Source organism: Tarenaya hassleriana, unplaced genomic scaffold (assembly GCF_000463585.1).
Source record: "Tarenaya hassleriana unplaced genomic scaffold, ASM46358v1 Cleome1, whole genome shotgun sequence".
NCBI classification, from domain to species: Eukaryota; Viridiplantae; Streptophyta; class Magnoliopsida; order Brassicales; family Cleomaceae; genus Tarenaya; species Tarenaya hassleriana.
The window spans coordinates 1,287,086-1,302,621 of NW_010960187.1; the positions used below are offsets into that span (position 1 = coordinate 1,287,086).

Consider the following 15,536-nt stretch of genomic DNA (forward strand, 5'->3'; position numbering starts at 1 on the left):
AAAACTGAGATCCTCACTAAACGCTTCCGTTTACAAATTTGGAATAATCCATACTGTTTACTACCTAATCCATGCTGTACCTTTGTCTCTTCCTCCAATTTTCACATGCTCTTTTTATAATCTGCGCATGCATTACCAAACTTGCATGTCTATATATATATATATGCGTGTGTATGTATATATGCACATATATATACATGTGTGTGTTTTAGTGTGTATATATATATATATATATAGAGAGAGAGAGAGCGAGCTATTCGACCACACATAAATCTAGGACGAATAATAAACTTGGGGCACATTCCAATTTCCTAAAGACAACTTATTACTCAAATCATTTACGGATCTCTTTCAGTTTAGTATGTTTTTTATTGCTCCATGAAATACCAAGGATTCATTTCACTATACAAAGAGATTTAATATATTCTTTCTAGTTAAAATTGGTTTATATAGATTCATACTTCTTCGAATATCTAGTTGTTTTCTGATGAATATAATATATATATATTTATAAATGGGAGATTCACTGGATTTTCGATCTATTTATTCATCTTTAGTAATGCAATTAATTCCATTCTTCTCCTCACCGTGAAATCGAACATTTGATCTCGAAGTAATTTTATCGCAACTAGATATATCACTCGACCATAATTTGGTGGGCAAAATAGAAATTGTTAGAATGTATTCTATAATAACTTCATATTTAAGATGTCTTCAAACGAACATAGAAATATTCCTCTGATCTTATTTTGTAACTAGGAAAATAATAATAATAATCGAGGTTTCAACTAGAAATAGTAAACGACAAAAGTAGTCAACGATACGGTGGTTGGTTTGACTGGAATTTTCAAAAGTGGAGTTTTTAATCCTCTCTCCTATTCATATCCACGTCGGATAGAGAGATAAAGTATGAGTTGTGGATACTATTAGATCTAGAGAGAGAAAATACACGTTTTTTTAAATATCTTCTACATTTTTTTCCATAACCTAAAAATCTAAATCCTAATATCCATTAAACCCAGAAGAAACATTTGCAGATTCAGTTCTCCCACCAAATTGCTTCGCTGATGCATTCGCATTAGGGTTTTCTCTCGCCACTCAAATCTTTTCGTTTTCTCCCAGATCTCGTCTTCTTTGTTCTTTCTTTCTTGTTCTTTCCCGTTGCTAAGGCAAAATTTCTCGGTTGTTTCACTCAGAAGAAAAGATCAGGATCTGGACTGTATCTGGGTTTGTCTTCTTGTTGCTTCCGGGTAAATGCCATTGTTCAATTCCCTTGTTCTGTAATTCAGGATCATTGTTTATTGATTGCTTGATGAAAACTTGTTCACGAATTGAAATGGTGTGCGTGAGAATTCATTATTGAATTAACAATGCACCTGCATTTTCTGAATTAATATAATCAGAGGAGGATTCGATTTCTGTTCCATGTTTATTTGTTGATTTGAGGATCTTGTGTTGTTTCTGAAAACATGGTTGTTCTTGTTGAGTTGTCGCAGGTTTCAGAAAAAGCTTATCGATGTGGGAACGCCAATGAGGTAAACGTTCTTCTGGATCTGTTTATTTTCTTGTCGAAGAACAGAGTAGACTCTCTCTTGTATAGTTTCAGGCATCTGAATGAGGACAGAAGTACTTGTAATTGAGACACAAAGTTTTGTTTGGAATGCGTGTATGAACATGAAAATAGAAAGAGGATACGATCCGTAACATCCTAGATCCTCGGACCCTTTATAACCTCGAACTGATAAAGATCTTTAGATTCGTTCTTATCCATTCTTAATCTCATCTTTATCTCTAAGACTCCTTGTTGATCTCTAACTGTCTTTCTCTATGTCTTCAAACTTCAAAGGCAATAAACACTGATAGATATTTGATTTGTTTTTGCCAAGCAGCTTCTCTGTAAACCTTGATGCCTTGTGTATTTGTGGCTAAAGGATATCGGGGTTTGTTCAAAAAAGGGAACGATTATTCGATCGGGTGAAAATGGAGCGTAATACCGAGAATTGCCTTCCTACGGAAGACAAACCTCTCGAGCATTCAAAGCAGGTCAAATACATGAAGAGCACGGTCGGAAAGCATAGCGGAAACTCCACCACGTTTGTGAATCAGGGTACATTTTCTCTCTTTCGGGTCGTCTCTCTTATTCACGAAAGAAACCGAGATAAAACTTAGCCTTGAATATTGCGGTTCACCAAGAATTCATCATCTGAGAACGATTATTGCTGCTTTAAGAAACCGTGGAATCACTGTTGGTTATAGCCAATTTCATAACCTGCAGTTTGTCCTAAAGTCGCTATTGGTCGTTCGCTCGTTGGGTTTTGCTTATTCGGTAACGGGTTTGTATGTGGTTATGATACAAATAGTTGCAGAACATATAACCAATGGTTATTTTACTCTTTGCCCGGGAAGAAACGAAGCCATTTCATAACCTTGGCTTCCACTAGTCGTTGCATTTCCGTTGGTTCTTGATAGTGAAAGTCTACTCTTTTGTGCGATTCTTTGTTCTTGATCATTATCTAGAACTTCTTATCATTCGCAGGTGCAAAGTTGTGGCAAGAGAACAGGAAAAAGTGGGTGGGAGACCAATCCAGACGAAGAAAAACCGCAAAGGATCCAATCATAAGGTACTTTTGTCCCGTCTTCAAGATCGTTATCAACAGCATTTCATTTCTTATGCGTTGCCGAACATTTTCATCAACAAGAATGCATCGAAAGAACTTTCCATGAAGGAAAAAGTTAATTTCTTTCGATATTTGCTCGACTGTGACAAGCCAAAACAGTTCACCGAAGGGTGCTTTAACAATCTGTTCCTCGTGCAGCTGGTCCACGGCCTATGAAGATCTTCTCTCAACCCATGAACCTTTCTCTCAGCCGATCCCTTTACCCGTAAGGAAAAAAACACCCTTCTTTCGGTTTTTTTTTTTTTGCTTTGAGTTTTAGCTCGGTTTCGAAAGCATTGTCATTGTCACAGCCATCTGACTTGTGCAGGAGATGGTGGACTTCCTGGTCGATATATGGTACGACGAAGGCCTCTACGATTAGATCGAAACAAGACAACGAGCCATGAAGTTGTCGGATTACAGCCATCTGAATCAAGACTCTGCAAAGAAAGTTTCAAGATGAAAGCCTCTATTTTTTTTATATTCTTTATGTTGATAGATATAAAAATAATCCCTTCATTTTTGTAATAGATCTGGTTAGATACATGTTATAAATCATCCCTTGTGTTTTACATACCAAAGCTGAAATAAGAACAATCCATGAGAACAATTATGAGTTAAACTTCTGCAATAACAAAAAAAAAAGGAATAAAAAGAGAACCCTAACAAAATTTTCCAAGGAGATTGTACATTGTATGTTATGTTTTATTCCTGATTTTTTCAATCATTTTCTGAATATTAATTTAATTTTATTTAAAAGTATAACAAATTATTTTTTACATTGGAGGTTGTTCTTTTTTTTACAACGGATTCATTAATTATTACTTTATTCGGTTTGATTTAATTTGTTATATGTATTCTTCTGTTTCAGTAATTGAAGAAAATAAATGTGTTCTCCCTAAACCCAAATATATTCTCCTGTTTCAAGAAATTAGAAGGAAAAAAAATACAACAACCTAAAATTTTTAATTAAAAAGCGAAAATATTCTTAACACACCAAGCCCACGTACGGGTGAGCTCAAGCCCATAAGATAGGGCCCATTTTGTCTTCGAATTCATCGTCACCGCCGATCTTCTTCCTCGTCGTGGACTCCAAATGATTACACAGTGAAGGGAAAAAAAAGGGAGAAAGCTCGACCGGTCGATCATCTCCGAGCGTCGTCCATGGCGCAGATCCCTAACTTAGACAATTCTCCTCTCAATCTCAAATCCTTGAGGTGACAAGCCTTGCTTCGATTCTTATATTGTCGTGTTGTGTAAGAATTTCTGACAAAACAATCTGATCGTTTGTCCGTTTGTTCTCATTGCCTTTCTTTTTTCTTTCTGTTCAGGGAGAAGTCCCAGAGGGATCTGATAAACTCTCTTAAAGATGTGAGTTCTCGTTTCTCGTTGAATTGATTCAGAAGGTCTTGTTTGGTTGTCCGGAAAATCCCAGGATGGAGAGAAACACTTGAATTATCATAAATAACGGAATATCTGCTGACGTATGAGCAAAACCCTGTTTCTTTTGCTTAATCGGGAATTCCATAAACAAATAATGCATGATCGAGAAATGGAAGGAATGAACTTTACATGAATGATTTTCTGGTTCCTGAGTTTTTTTTTTCTTCTTTTGGTGATCTTGGTCACAGATTCGTGGAAATAAGTGTCTGGTGATTGATCCAAAGCTCAGTGGCTCCCTCTCGTTGATTATCCAGACTTCTCTGTTGAAGGTAATGGTTTGCTTGTTTTGGTCTGAACGATTTTAACTGTAATAATGGAAGACTTAGAAGCAGGGAGGTCCTAAATTTTGTCCCTTACTCAAACTACGAGATTCAAATACCCTGGAAAATTGATTTAGTGAAAATTTTCAGAGATTAAGAACACTGCTTCAGTGGTTGAATTTGATTAAATGCATGACTTGTGATCCGATTAACTGATCCTAAACAGGAGCATGGTGTGGAATTGCGGCATCTCTCAGCAGAACCACTTCTGACTGAATGCACGAAAGTGGTTTACCTTGTTCGTTCTCAGCTCAGTTTTATGAAATCCATATCTCTGCACATTCAAAATGATACTTCGAAAGCGATTCAGAGAGAATACTATGTTTACTTTGTGCCTCGTAGATCTGTTGCATGTGAGAAGGTATGCAACCGCCTCAATTCTCTTCTTCTAATTGTACTTCAAGCTTGTTCACTTTTTGCTTAATAGGATTAGGGATTTTAAAGTTTTTTTCCATGTGCTTTCAGATTCTTGAGCAGGAAAAAGTGCATAATCTGGTGACTGTGAGGGAGTTTCCTCTTTACATGGTTCCCCTAGATGAGGATGTCATATCTTTTGAGCTTGAGCTTGCTGAAAAAGTGTGCATTACTTCTGAAATCTCATATGATGGACCCATTTTAACAAATACTTCGAAGTGTTCCTTTGTTTTTTCTTTTTCCCAAGGCCTTAAACTCAGAGGCCTTAAAAGTGTTACTTTCTTTTTTTAACCTCTTATTTAATGGCAGGAATACCTCGTTGATGGCGATCCTAGCTCACTTTGGCATGTTGCAAAGGCCATTCATGAGCTTGAGGTTTGCTTTGTTATTTGTTTTACATGTCGTTGTGAGCCCAGACATTCTTATATCGTGACTAAGTCTTGTCATAGTTTTCTTTTGGAGTTATACCAAAAGTGAGAGCAAAGGGCAAAGCATCAGTTCGTGTTGCGGATATACTTAACCGCATGCAAGTGGAGGAGTCTGTCAGTTCGTCTGATGTAAATTTTACACATTTTATGGCATGTTATAATTATTCAATGAATTGGCACGCTTATATAACTGCAATTCCTTTTGTTGTATTGCTTTCGAATCTTCTGATAATTGTCCTCCTGTTTCAGGTGGGAAGGCCTGAGATAGATACACTTATTCTTTTGGATAGAGAGGTGAGACTTTCTTGTGTTTCTTGCAGCTATAGGCCACCTATATAGAGATGTTCCTAAAATGCAAGCAAGATTTTTTAGTGAACTTAACAAGTTCTTTCTGTTAAGTTGGTAATTTTTTTTAATAAAGTAAATAGTTGATTTGGCAATGAATGGTGCAGATGCTCTCAAGAGCAAGAAAAACTGAATTAGAAATTCTTAGAACTAAGTGATTTTTCTCATTCACCCACTTCCGGGAATTGTCATGTTTAAAAGCAACTTTGCGAAGTCAGATCAGCATTATCTTTGTTTATAATCTTCATTTTGCGATTCATGAGTCAACATGTATTGGGTCGATAGTTTACGCTGTAAAATTCATTGAATTTAGTTGGAAATTCATGTACTCTCGGGTTAATAAATGGAGCAAACAGTACAACTGTTATCCTGATTGAGTGATGTTGATAATTGACCTTTATGCATGTAGTTGGCAGTTCAAAATCTTTTACCTTTCTATTTCAGGTTGACATGGTTACGCCAATGTTGTCCCAGTTGACTTATGAGGGACTGTTAGATGAGGTAACCTGACTAATGTCACAAACTCAATGCTGCAATTTTGGCAATAAGTAGCTCAAAGACGGCTTTACAGTTTACACAAAAGGGCAACAAATGGATGGAGTTTTTTACCCTAGGGAGAACAATTCTGAATTTTTCCTCCGTAGCTTAGTCAGTAGTCAGACGTTCTGAATTTGGAGTGTTTGGCAATCCTCCACTTGGGTCACATTTATCACTGCACTGATTATTCTTTGATTTGACCTTACATCACCCTTTCGTGTGAAATACACTTTATTTCAATGAATCAGAAGACGAAAAAAGATTGAAAATAAGGGACTAAGAACGGACTAGAAGTTTGGATGTTGATGTGCTAGGTTGTACCTTTATTTAGCAACTGGCGGAGGTGGATTTATATTTTATTTTCTGGAATTTGGAAAGGTTAAACCATGGTTTGGAACCATTTGGTTTCACTGGTTGGTAATGATCTCCAACAAGAGTGCCTACATTTGAATTAAGTTTTTCGGTTTTGTTGTTAACTGGATTTTCTGTGAACTGACTCCGACGAATTTACAGTTTTTGCATATCAGTAATGGTGCTGTTGAAGTTGACTCATCTGTGATGGGTGTCCAACAGGAAGGAAAAAAGATGAAAGTTCCCCTTAATTCAAGGTTAGCCATTGCTCATGTGTAAAAGTCCATTGACCACATAAGACAGGAGATCGAAGTTTTTGAAATGCACGACTGTATGATGCTTGTCATAGAGCTAGAAAGTTATCTTGGATGGGATAAACACCAAGGATATGTATGTTGCTTCTGTTGGAGATGCATGGTTCTACATAATCATGGACTTTGTGATGTTGATTACGCTTATGCACATAATGGATCTTCTTAAATCAATAGCTGGAGTAAATCTTCCAAATCACCTTTTTTTTCCTGTTTGTCTGTGATAGTTAGATTGCAAGGAGGTATTTACGAATGTTAGTTGAAAGTCGTAGTTTATTACTGACTAAAATTTCACGTTCCACGATGTTTCTAGTGTCTTCTTTTCTCTTGTCATAGTTATTTTCTCAAATTTTCCCTTTAATTTGGCATAATAGTTTGTTCTTCGATTGGATAAATTTCCAGTGACAAGTTGTTCAAGGAGACCAGGGATCTCAACTTTGAAGTGGTTGTACAGGTTGACTTTTGCCCTTTCGGCTTTCGTTCCTGTATCAATTGGATTCTGTTCTCTTATCTTCCAGCCGCAGTATGATTGCAGGTTCTACGTCAGAAGGCAACATCCATGAAGCAGGACTACTCTGAAATTAGTACTGTACGTGTGTAGACCTCGCACTTTAGGTAGACATGTTGCATTTTACTGTTGTCTTGATGATATGAAGCATAGAGGCATTTTGCCAAGTTGAAGCTTATAGGGAATTATCTTCTGTTCTGTCGTAGAGGTTATGGTCCACACATTTTTGGTTTTAAATCTCTTATTCATTGATCAAGAGAGAGCTCTTTGAAGGCTGTCATGTTCATGAGTCTCATTACGAGTGATTGAAATGATATAGACTGTTATGTCTTAGGAAATAGTGATCAGCTTATTTAAGAATTATTCCATCTTAGGGTATTAGTGATGCCCAATTTTTGATGGAGTGTTTTTAATATGATACAGACCCAGACAGTTTCTGAACTAAAGGACTTCGTCAAAAAGCTTAACTCATTGCCAGAGATGACAGTAAGTGTTGTCTTGTTTACCTTTTGTTTCCTTTGCTTATATCTGGTGGATGGTTCAACTAAAGATGAGTTATATTTTAACTTTGATTGGTTTTGATTTTTTCTAGAGACACATAAATCTTGCCCAACACCTGACGACGTTCACATCCAAGCAGTCTTTTCTTTCACAACTTGACATGGAACACACATTTGTTGAGTCCCAAACTTATGACATGTAAGTCGTATTCTGACGTAAAAACTTTCGTATTATCGAAAAGTTCTTGATGCCTTCTGCTACATTGGTGTTCGATTTTTTTTGGATTGATTGCGTTGTGGAAATACCGATTTTTGTGACACTATCCATTATAACTATTTTTTTTATAAATGCAGATGCTTTGAGTACATAGAAGAGATGATCCATAAGCAGGAACCGCTCACTAGTGTCCTACGTCTTTTAGTCTTATTCTCTGTTACAAACTCAGGGTTGCCGAAAAAACATTTTGATTATTTAAGGCAAGTCGTTCTCCCTTCAACCGTTCTGATATTCTGTTTACGTTTCATCTTCTTTCTAACGTATGTTATCTTATGGATTCATCTTGCAGAAGGGAGCTGCTCCACAGTTATGGCTTTGAGCATATTGTCACATTGAACAATCTAGAAAAGGCGGGATTGTTCAAGAAACAGGTTTGTTATTCTTGGCCTCCCTATATAGCAGTTTTTTTAATAAAAATTTCTCTATAATAAGGTAAGTCAGGCATTCTTATAGCTTATGATACCACTAATTGGGGCCTGCAGGAGTTTAAAAGCAACTGGCAGACTGTGAAACGTTCTTTGCAACTTGTAGTTGAAGATACGGACACAGCAAAGTAATTTTCTTTTCATTCATATATCCTCTTACCAAATCAATATTTTAGTCTTGATAATAGAACATAACTAGCATGCTGGATTTCTTTTACATGATTGTTACGGTGGTTGAGGTTACCTAGTGAGTCCAGATGTTCCCATCCCTAAAATTTTATTATTAAATTTAGGCCCTTGAATGCAAATCATGCCACTTGAAACCTCTTCCTCTTCTGCTGTCCTGAAACTGAAGAGGCATTTACTGATTTCTTATTCTTGTGCATGCAAATTGTGTTTGATGGATGAGGGTTTGGATTTTTTCAATACATGGTTCACCCACTTCATTTGTGTTGGATGAGGCAGTGATTGAATTTTATGATAGCATTTTACATGTTGGTGAATGTATCATGATTATCTTTCTCTTGTTTTTCTCGTTTTGTGCTGTCATAAGGTTTTCTATGCATTCCATGTGTGTGCCTCTCTGGATTTATTAGTGCTTGCACCAACACTTCTTGTAAAAAAGAAGTATTACATAAGTTTTGAGTTGTAATTTGTGGAGAATATTTTCTTGTTCTGCAGCCCCAATGACATTTCGTATGTCTTTTCTGGATATGCTCCACTCAGCATTCGTCTTGTCCAACAAGCTATTCGATCTGGATGGTGAGTGTTATTATGTTCTTACATTCTTCTCGCCAAAAAATGTTCATGCAAGCGATCCGTGCATTTTGGCTTTCCTGCATTACCATGAACATGAACAGAGCTTGAATTCTTGTCAGACACGGCTTTGTGCATTGTTGAACCTTTTATGTGGAAGGCGAAGTGAAAACTTGCACTAACACCGCATTTGAGTGAACTATTTACTACTGGTAGTTGTATGGTGAAGGGGGGGAGTTTGATTTTTCCTACTGTCACTGTCGGGGTAAACGAGAAATGCTGACAAAACAAACACAATAAAGTTTTCAAGTCGGTATAAAATCATGTTGTGGATGAGAAATTAGGAGTTTCTTTGTTATGTAGCGTTTTAGTTTTTTTTTTTATGTCGGGTATATGATAATGCAGAATGGCTATGGTTCTATTAATGGTGTAAATTGACCCTTGCAGGCGTCCTGTGGAAGAAATATTGAAGCTCTTACCAGGACCACATCTGGAGACTAAGAGAGTAATCGCACTTTCTTCAACTGAAAATTTAAAAAATAATCTTATTTTTTTTTAAAATTTTTTAGCTCTCGTATCTTCTCTTTGGTGCTTGCAATTATATTTACTTGGTACCATAAATCTTCGCAGAGTGGCATCCCAAGCAGTCCATCAGTAGACTCGTTACATGGAGCTTCCAATGGGTAAGTGTCTCATTGACCATTTCGTTTGCTAAAGAAATACAGTCATGCTGTTTTATTTAGGAGTGGGTGTTTTGGGAGCGATTTTTTCTGTTCTACAAAATTTGTACCAAATTAGAACCGTATGACATATGGTTTGGCTTGGTTCAGATCGATTTTCACTATGCATTCTTTTTCTGTTAATCTCTCAATCATACATATTGTTTCTATTACCGGTTTGGTCTAGTCTGATGGGGTCGATTCAGTTCAATTCGATTTCTATCAATCATACATACTTGATTAAGTTTTTGGTTCTGTTTCCCTTTAAAATTTTTTACTATTTTTTTGCAAAACGAAATTCTGTTCGATTTCTCCCGGACCATACTGTACCAAAACTGATCGGTTCTCTTAAGTTTTTACCATTCTGTTTTAACCAATAAAGCAAAACCAAATCGAAACTCATTTAATCGGTTAGAGACTAGATCCCCGAACCAAAATGTCCACCCCTAGTTGGTTGATTCACTTGAAGTGATAAACGAGTTGCTGATAACAAAGTGATGTGACGTTATGTAAGGCATTTCAGGGTAGCTGATGGAAGACGCTCACTCGTACTTGTGGTATTCATCGGAGGTGTGACGTTTGCTGAAATCGCTGCTCTGCGGTATCTTAGCTCTCAGGTATGCAGACTTCATGAGTTTATCAGCTCAATCATTATTTCCTTCACTTAGCTTTCTAGATATACCGCCAATTAGGGATGACCATTTCGGGTTTTGGTTCGATTATGTTCGGATTCAATTATTTTGGTTTTAGAAAAACTACACCCATTTAGTTTTTATATTAAATTCTACTCGGTTCAGGTTTTTCTTGATAAAACTATTCATTTTCCTAAAGACACGGATTTCTCAGTTTACCCATTCAGTTTCTATATTGAATTCAGCTCGGATACAGTTACATGTTATTCGGTTCAGATCGGTTTGGTTTTTCATAACCAATGGAATATCGCTTGCCGGTCTCAGCTTTTTGCCTCTGCATAATCTTTAACAGGAAGGAATGGCATACGATTTAATCGTCGCAACCACAAAAATCGTCAATGGCTCCACATTGATAGAGACTTTTATGGAAAAAGTCGGCTGATCTGTTAAATCCTCGTGATGCCCAATAGAGCGTTCTGCTCGATCTGTTTCCTTTTGTGTGTGCCCTTTTCTTTTTTGTGTATTTGATTCTTGTTATCCTCTTCGAGCTCTTATGATTCATGTTGGTTGGTGAGTGAAGGCAGATTATGGTTTTAGGCCACACTGTTCGAAGTCTGTTCCAGTTTTATTACACTTTTAATATGCTATTAATTGTAATTTGAAGTCGTAATTGTGCAGAGCCTTGTAATGTTAACGTCTGGTTGCAGGTGCAAACGTCAATCAAATGTTTGGAAATTTTATGCCGTCCTCCGTCTTCTGGAGGAAAGAGGGTCGAAAGATCGGTGCAGGAAACCCGTATTTACGAGGACTCGATTCAATCTGTGAGAATTGAGTCGGGTATCCAAGATTCGGAAATTTGGCTACGAGGAGATGGATATGGATTTCATGATAGTGAGAACCTGACCTTCGGATTTAGAGTGTAGGTTGGCGTACCTGTACCCGTGGATAACCGTCTCGCCTTGGCTTTGTTCCTTTCATCTCTTTCCTCGCCTCGTCTCTTAACCTCTCGTATCGCCGTGTCGGAATGATGTTTGGTATTTCTCGCATCGTCTCCACGACCGAGCAGTTGCCATATACGAGTGTCACCCTGTTGGTATTTGATCGATATGGATACGATGGGTTTTGAGTCCCGGGATTTGAGAGGCACGAGTTTAGGGTCTGATATCATCAAAGTCTTGAAAATCTATATTTCTATTGCAAGAGTAGGAAAGTTTCGGAGTAGAACTCGGACGAACAAGTCACTGTCCGAGACTTGAGCTTGGTAAGATCCTCTCCTACCTCTTCTGCTCGCGTGAGTAGGTGGAGTCGCTTAGGGTTTGGCTTTAAGGTTTAGAGTCTGTTCTGGTTCTTTTGATACAAAAGAACAGGGTTTAGGGATGTATTTTGATTTTGAACATGATGATTGGGATCTTAAAAGGAAATTATCCAAGGCGTTCTTCATATATGTACAGTCAAGCTTTCATACACAACAAGGTTGAACTTCTGTAATTAATTATACAACAAATCTACACAGATTTTATACTAAATCCCCAAAACCAGAGAGGCTTCAAGGATCAGTAGTTACATCCTCAATCTGTTGAAGAAGCTCTAACAAGCTTGCAGCTTTCCTCTTTGCTCTGTCTGTTCCATTCTCTGAAAGCTCCTTCAAAGCTGCATCTGCGCCAACCCCTCTTGCTATCTTCAACCTTTCCACGTTTCCCACACACAGATACCACAGCACCGCCACCCCATTCTCCCGATTCCTCGGGGAACCCGTCCTCACGATCTCGACCAGAACTGGGATCGGCTCTGCCTGAGCGATCATGTTTTTCCCTTCTTGATGCGTCGAGAGAATCGCCAGAATTGCCAATGCCTCATCCACCATTCCTCCTCCAGCATCTTTCAGCAATCTCATCAGAGGCTCGACGATTCCGCCCTTAACCGCCCTCGCCTTGTTTCCTTGATAGATGCATAAGTTGAAAAGAGCGGTGGCTGCGTCTTTTTTGCCTCTTCGGGTTCCTTCCTCGAGCAAGCTTATAAGGGATTGGATAGCACCCGCTGCTCCTATCGCAACTTTGTTATCGTCTATAACCGATAAACTGAAAAGGGTAGCGGCCGCATTCTCTCTAGCCTCCATGCTACCATTCTTCAGCACCTCTACTATATCGGGTATCGCTCCAGCATTGACAATCGCTCCTTTGTTACCTTCGTTTATCGAAAGATTGAGAAGGGCCGTCACAGCATGTTCCTGAGTCCGAGGATCTGGGGAAGACAGAAGCTCTACGAGGAGAGGGACGGCTCCAGCCTCAGCGATACACACTCTGTTATCTGCGTTTCTCTTGGCCAGTAACCGCAGTTCACCAGCAGCAGCTCGTTGCTGTTCGGTATCACCATCGGCCAATTTCGTTAACAATGCAGAGACAAATGCTTGATCACAGTCCGAAGAGCTGCTTCCGGGTTTTGTTGTTCTGCAACCCCCTTGGTTTTTTGGAAGCTCAATGCCGTTGCTCTCACACCACAGAGCAATGAGGCTCTTCAACACGTAATTAGGTGTTAAACCGGTATGCAGAAGTGTCTGTTGCGTTTTCGGACAGGTTTTGTGTCCAGCGTCGAGCCACTTTTGGATCGATGATCTCTCATAAGTCTGCAAGTTCATAATAATAAGCTAAAAACAGTAAAATAAGTAAAAAAAAAAAACCCTTACTACAGAGCAGGAGAAAGAACCTGTCCAGTGGAGACAATTACGGGATCTTTCATCAGTTCAAGGGATATCGGGCATCGAAAATCATCTGGTATAACAGGAGACCGATGCCTGAGCATGATGCTGTTGCCGGAAGATGTATCGGCTTCTGAACTTTCCATTGTTACACAATCGACAAGCCTTTTAAGAAGCAATGAAATCTTCTTGAAACACTCGCCCGGCTCCTCGTCACGTGAGAGAAAATATTCGTGTATTGCGTGCGACTCTTTCTTCAGATCATCGATGGTACTAAGTTGTAGTTCTTGTGAAAGTCTTTTGATTACTTTAGGATCGGGTTCCTCTACATCCTGTGCCATGGCTAGGTCACGCTCAAGCTGCGGATCAAATTCGCCTTGTCTTCCTTTTGCTCTCTTGAACTGCGAATGCAGAAGCTGTACCTGTTGGAGAGCATGCGTAAAAATTCGGTTTTATACAACAATATACAGATGGGTATCTGAATTTGAAAGATTTATGTCTGCTTATTATCATGAAAAGCCAATTCCTTCAGACCTACCTGCTCTCGGACCTCCTCTGTTAACTCTAGCTTATCATAAGGAATCCGACTCAAGGCTGCTTCTATTTCTGCTGTCGACTGGTGGAATTTATCCGCAAAAGAATCCCTGTAAGAGACCTGCTCGCGGAAAACACAAAGAAAACAAAGAAAAGAGACTCAAGTTCTTCTTCTCGGACAATATCTCGGGTGACTCCACGGTCTCAAAACAAGAGAAAAAGTTAAAAACCACAGTTCTTGAGGTGTTTTTTTTCCGCCATTGCAGAGAACCAGAAGGAAAACACATCAGCTAGATTAACGAATCTTATTCATAATAGCCATAACCAACAAGTTTTGTTGCCCAAAATTTTCGATTCCTCGAAAACTTGTCCAACGTGATTCCAGCATTTGTCCCCAAACACAGTGAAGTAGCATCCATTTCAAGTCATGACGAACACAATCACAATTTCTGGTTATCAATCTCCAAGACGACTAAATTCCCAGGATTTTCTAATTATAAACAGCCAGAGCCCTAAACACTGATCTCTGAATATCCAAATATTTCCATACATAGAAAATAGGAAACCGAAGAATTGCATCACTTCTTCAGCAACCAAACAGATATAGCAGGTCTCGGCAAAGAAACGGGTCGAAGAATCACCTGATACAACCTGCTTCCTCCATTGATGGATCGAAGAAGCTCTTTACCCGAATCCAAAGCAATTCTCAAAATCTCGAACCCTCGAGCTTCTTCGTCTTTCAGCTTCACATCGCCGTCTCTCAATTCCTCGAACAAAGGGCTAAGAAGCTTGATCCTTCGGACCAGATCCCCATGCGCCTTCTTGAAAACACCCTTACACCCGTACAACCCGGAAATCTCTTTCACTGAGTCAACGAGCCGACTCATTAGCTTGCCTTCCGAGTCATTCGTAATTCCCATCTTCTGTCTCGAAACCCCAAATCTAGAAGAAGCAAAGGCGAATCAACAGGAAATTTCAGAATCTTCGACAGGAATAAGACAGACCCAGTTGAGGAAATCGAGAAATTTATTGACCGGATCAACAAGAAGATGGTGCTCGATCAGGGTTTCAAAGGGTTTAGTACGAAAGGAAACAAGATGGGGGGAAAAGTAAACAGGCACCACCACCAAAGTCTACACCTTTGGAGGGATCAAATCTTAAATATTCGTAAACCATCCACTTGGTTTCGTCTTTGATTTGACGGACTTTGTCTTGGTTCGGACACATGTGCGTTTAAAATCGAAAGGAAGTGAAGGGAAAGTGGAGGACAAGATGTGGGTTTGAATGCTGAAGTTTGAAATGATCAAAGTCGATGATGTTGAAACTATGAACTCGTAAGAGAACCATATTCTAATAATGCAGTCCCAAACAAAAACGATATTATATGCACCTAACGTCTCTGCATCCACGAACTGCATACACAATGATAGAGCAATCGATACGAAGAAAGACCCGAATTCCGAAACCATACTACAACAGCAGTGGCATCGCTAGGAGTTAGGATCGAGGCTTACATGCCATCGGTAGATGCGGTCTCCCAAGTAGGGGCGGGTAACAGACCCTCAAGTATTCACCCGACCAGCGAGCTAAGTATCAAAAATTTCGGGCGAAAGCGACAGAAAGTAATGAAAATCCCAACACTCAACTACAAAATGACAATGCCATTTTTCGGGTTTAGGGTTTC

At 38.8% G+C, this 15,536-nt stretch overlaps 3 protein-coding genes across 5 annotated transcripts; 2 read left to right on the plus strand and 1 right to left on the minus strand.

Annotated features, from left to right (window-relative positions):
* Positions 1-991: 991 nt before the first annotated feature.
* On the plus strand, positions 992-3,267 carry LOC104826338. Of its 2 annotated transcripts, none has more exons than XM_010559099.2 (6): positions 992-1,250; positions 1,497-1,535; positions 1,890-2,107; positions 2,537-2,621; positions 2,817-2,883; positions 2,986-3,267. In XM_010559099.2, exons 3-6 carry the CDS (start codon positions 1,981-1,983, stop codon positions 3,037-3,039), a joined length of 333 nt encoding a protein of 110 aa, XP_010557401.1. In that variant the 5' UTR covers positions 992-1,250; positions 1,497-1,535; positions 1,890-1,980; the 3' UTR covers positions 3,040-3,267. The 2 variants fall into 2 exon arrangements, with proteins under 2 accessions (XP_010557401.1, XP_010557324.1); XM_010559022.2 differs by having other exon boundaries at positions 1,932-2,107.
* A 479-nt stretch (positions 3,268-3,746) lies between these two features.
* Positions 3,747-11,317, plus strand: LOC104826473 (vacuolar protein-sorting-associated protein 33 homolog). 2 transcript variants are annotated; one of them, XM_010559220.2, is made up of 22 exons: positions 3,747-3,874; positions 3,989-4,028; positions 4,289-4,369; positions 4,587-4,781; positions 4,886-4,996; positions 5,144-5,209; positions 5,284-5,391; positions 5,512-5,556; positions 6,052-6,108; positions 6,658-6,752; positions 7,209-7,260; positions 7,342-7,395; positions 7,738-7,800; positions 7,907-8,013; positions 8,169-8,291; positions 8,381-8,462; positions 8,574-8,644; positions 9,198-9,278; positions 9,720-9,777; positions 9,903-9,955; positions 10,506-10,608; positions 10,976-11,317. In XM_010559220.2, exons 1-22 carry the CDS (start codon positions 3,822-3,824, stop codon positions 11,063-11,065), a joined length of 1,788 nt encoding a protein of 595 aa, XP_010557522.1. In that variant the 5' UTR covers positions 3,747-3,821; the 3' UTR covers positions 11,066-11,317. The 2 variants fall into 2 exon arrangements, with proteins under 2 accessions (XP_010557522.1, XP_010557601.1); XM_010559299.2 differs by having other exon boundaries at positions 10,515-10,608.
* A 727-nt stretch (positions 11,318-12,044) lies between these two features.
* LOC104826600 (U-box domain-containing protein 14) lies at positions 12,045-15,325 on the minus strand. Its single transcript, XM_010559413.2, has 4 exons — positions 14,494-15,325; positions 13,857-13,973; positions 13,327-13,740; positions 12,045-13,246 (listed from the first exon to the last, which is right to left on the minus strand). Exons 1-4 carry the CDS (start codon positions 14,770-14,772, stop codon positions 12,170-12,172), a joined length of 1,887 nt encoding a protein of 628 aa, XP_010557715.1. The 5' UTR covers positions 14,773-15,325; the 3' UTR covers positions 12,045-12,169.
* Positions 15,326-15,536: the final 211 nt, after the last annotated feature.

What these genes read in the sequence shown, in the direction of transcription:
- LOC104826473 (XM_010559220.2), top strand. Translation starts at nt 3,822, where the DNA reads ATGGCGCAGATCCCTAACTTAGACAATTCTCCTCTCAATCTCAAATCC. An exon ending in AGGCCATTCATGAGCTTGAG is followed by an intron (nt 5,210 to 5,283) that starts GTTTGCTTTGTT and finishes GTCTTGTCATAG; the next exon opens with TTTTCTTTTGGAGTTATACC. An exon ending in AAACATTTTGATTATTTAAG is followed by an intron (nt 8,292 to 8,380) that starts GCAAGTCGTTCT and finishes TTCATCTTGCAG; the next exon opens with AAGGGAGCTGCTCCACAGTT.
- LOC104826600 (XM_010559413.2), bottom strand. Translation starts at nt 14,772, where the DNA reads ATGGGAATTACGAATGACTCGGAAGGCAAGCTAATGAGTCGGCTCGTT. An exon ending in CAGAGGAGGTCCGAGAGCAG is followed by an intron (nt 13,741 to 13,856) that starts GTAGGTCTGAAG and finishes GCTCTCCAACAG; the next exon opens with GTACAGCTTCTGCATTCGCA. An exon ending in TAATTGTCTCCACTGGACAG is followed by an intron (nt 13,247 to 13,326) that starts GTTCTTTCTCCT and finishes ATGAACTTGCAG; the next exon opens with ACTTATGAGAGATCATCGAT.
- LOC104826338 (XM_010559022.2), top strand. An exon ending in CACCACGTTTGTGAATCAGG is followed by an intron (nt 2,108 to 2,536) that starts GTACATTTTCTC and finishes TATCATTCGCAG; the next exon opens with GTGCAAAGTTGTGGCAAGAG. An exon ending in GCAAAGGATCCAATCATAAG is followed by an intron (nt 2,622 to 2,816) that starts GTACTTTTGTCC and finishes TTCCTCGTGCAG; the next exon opens with CTGGTCCACGGCCTATGAAG.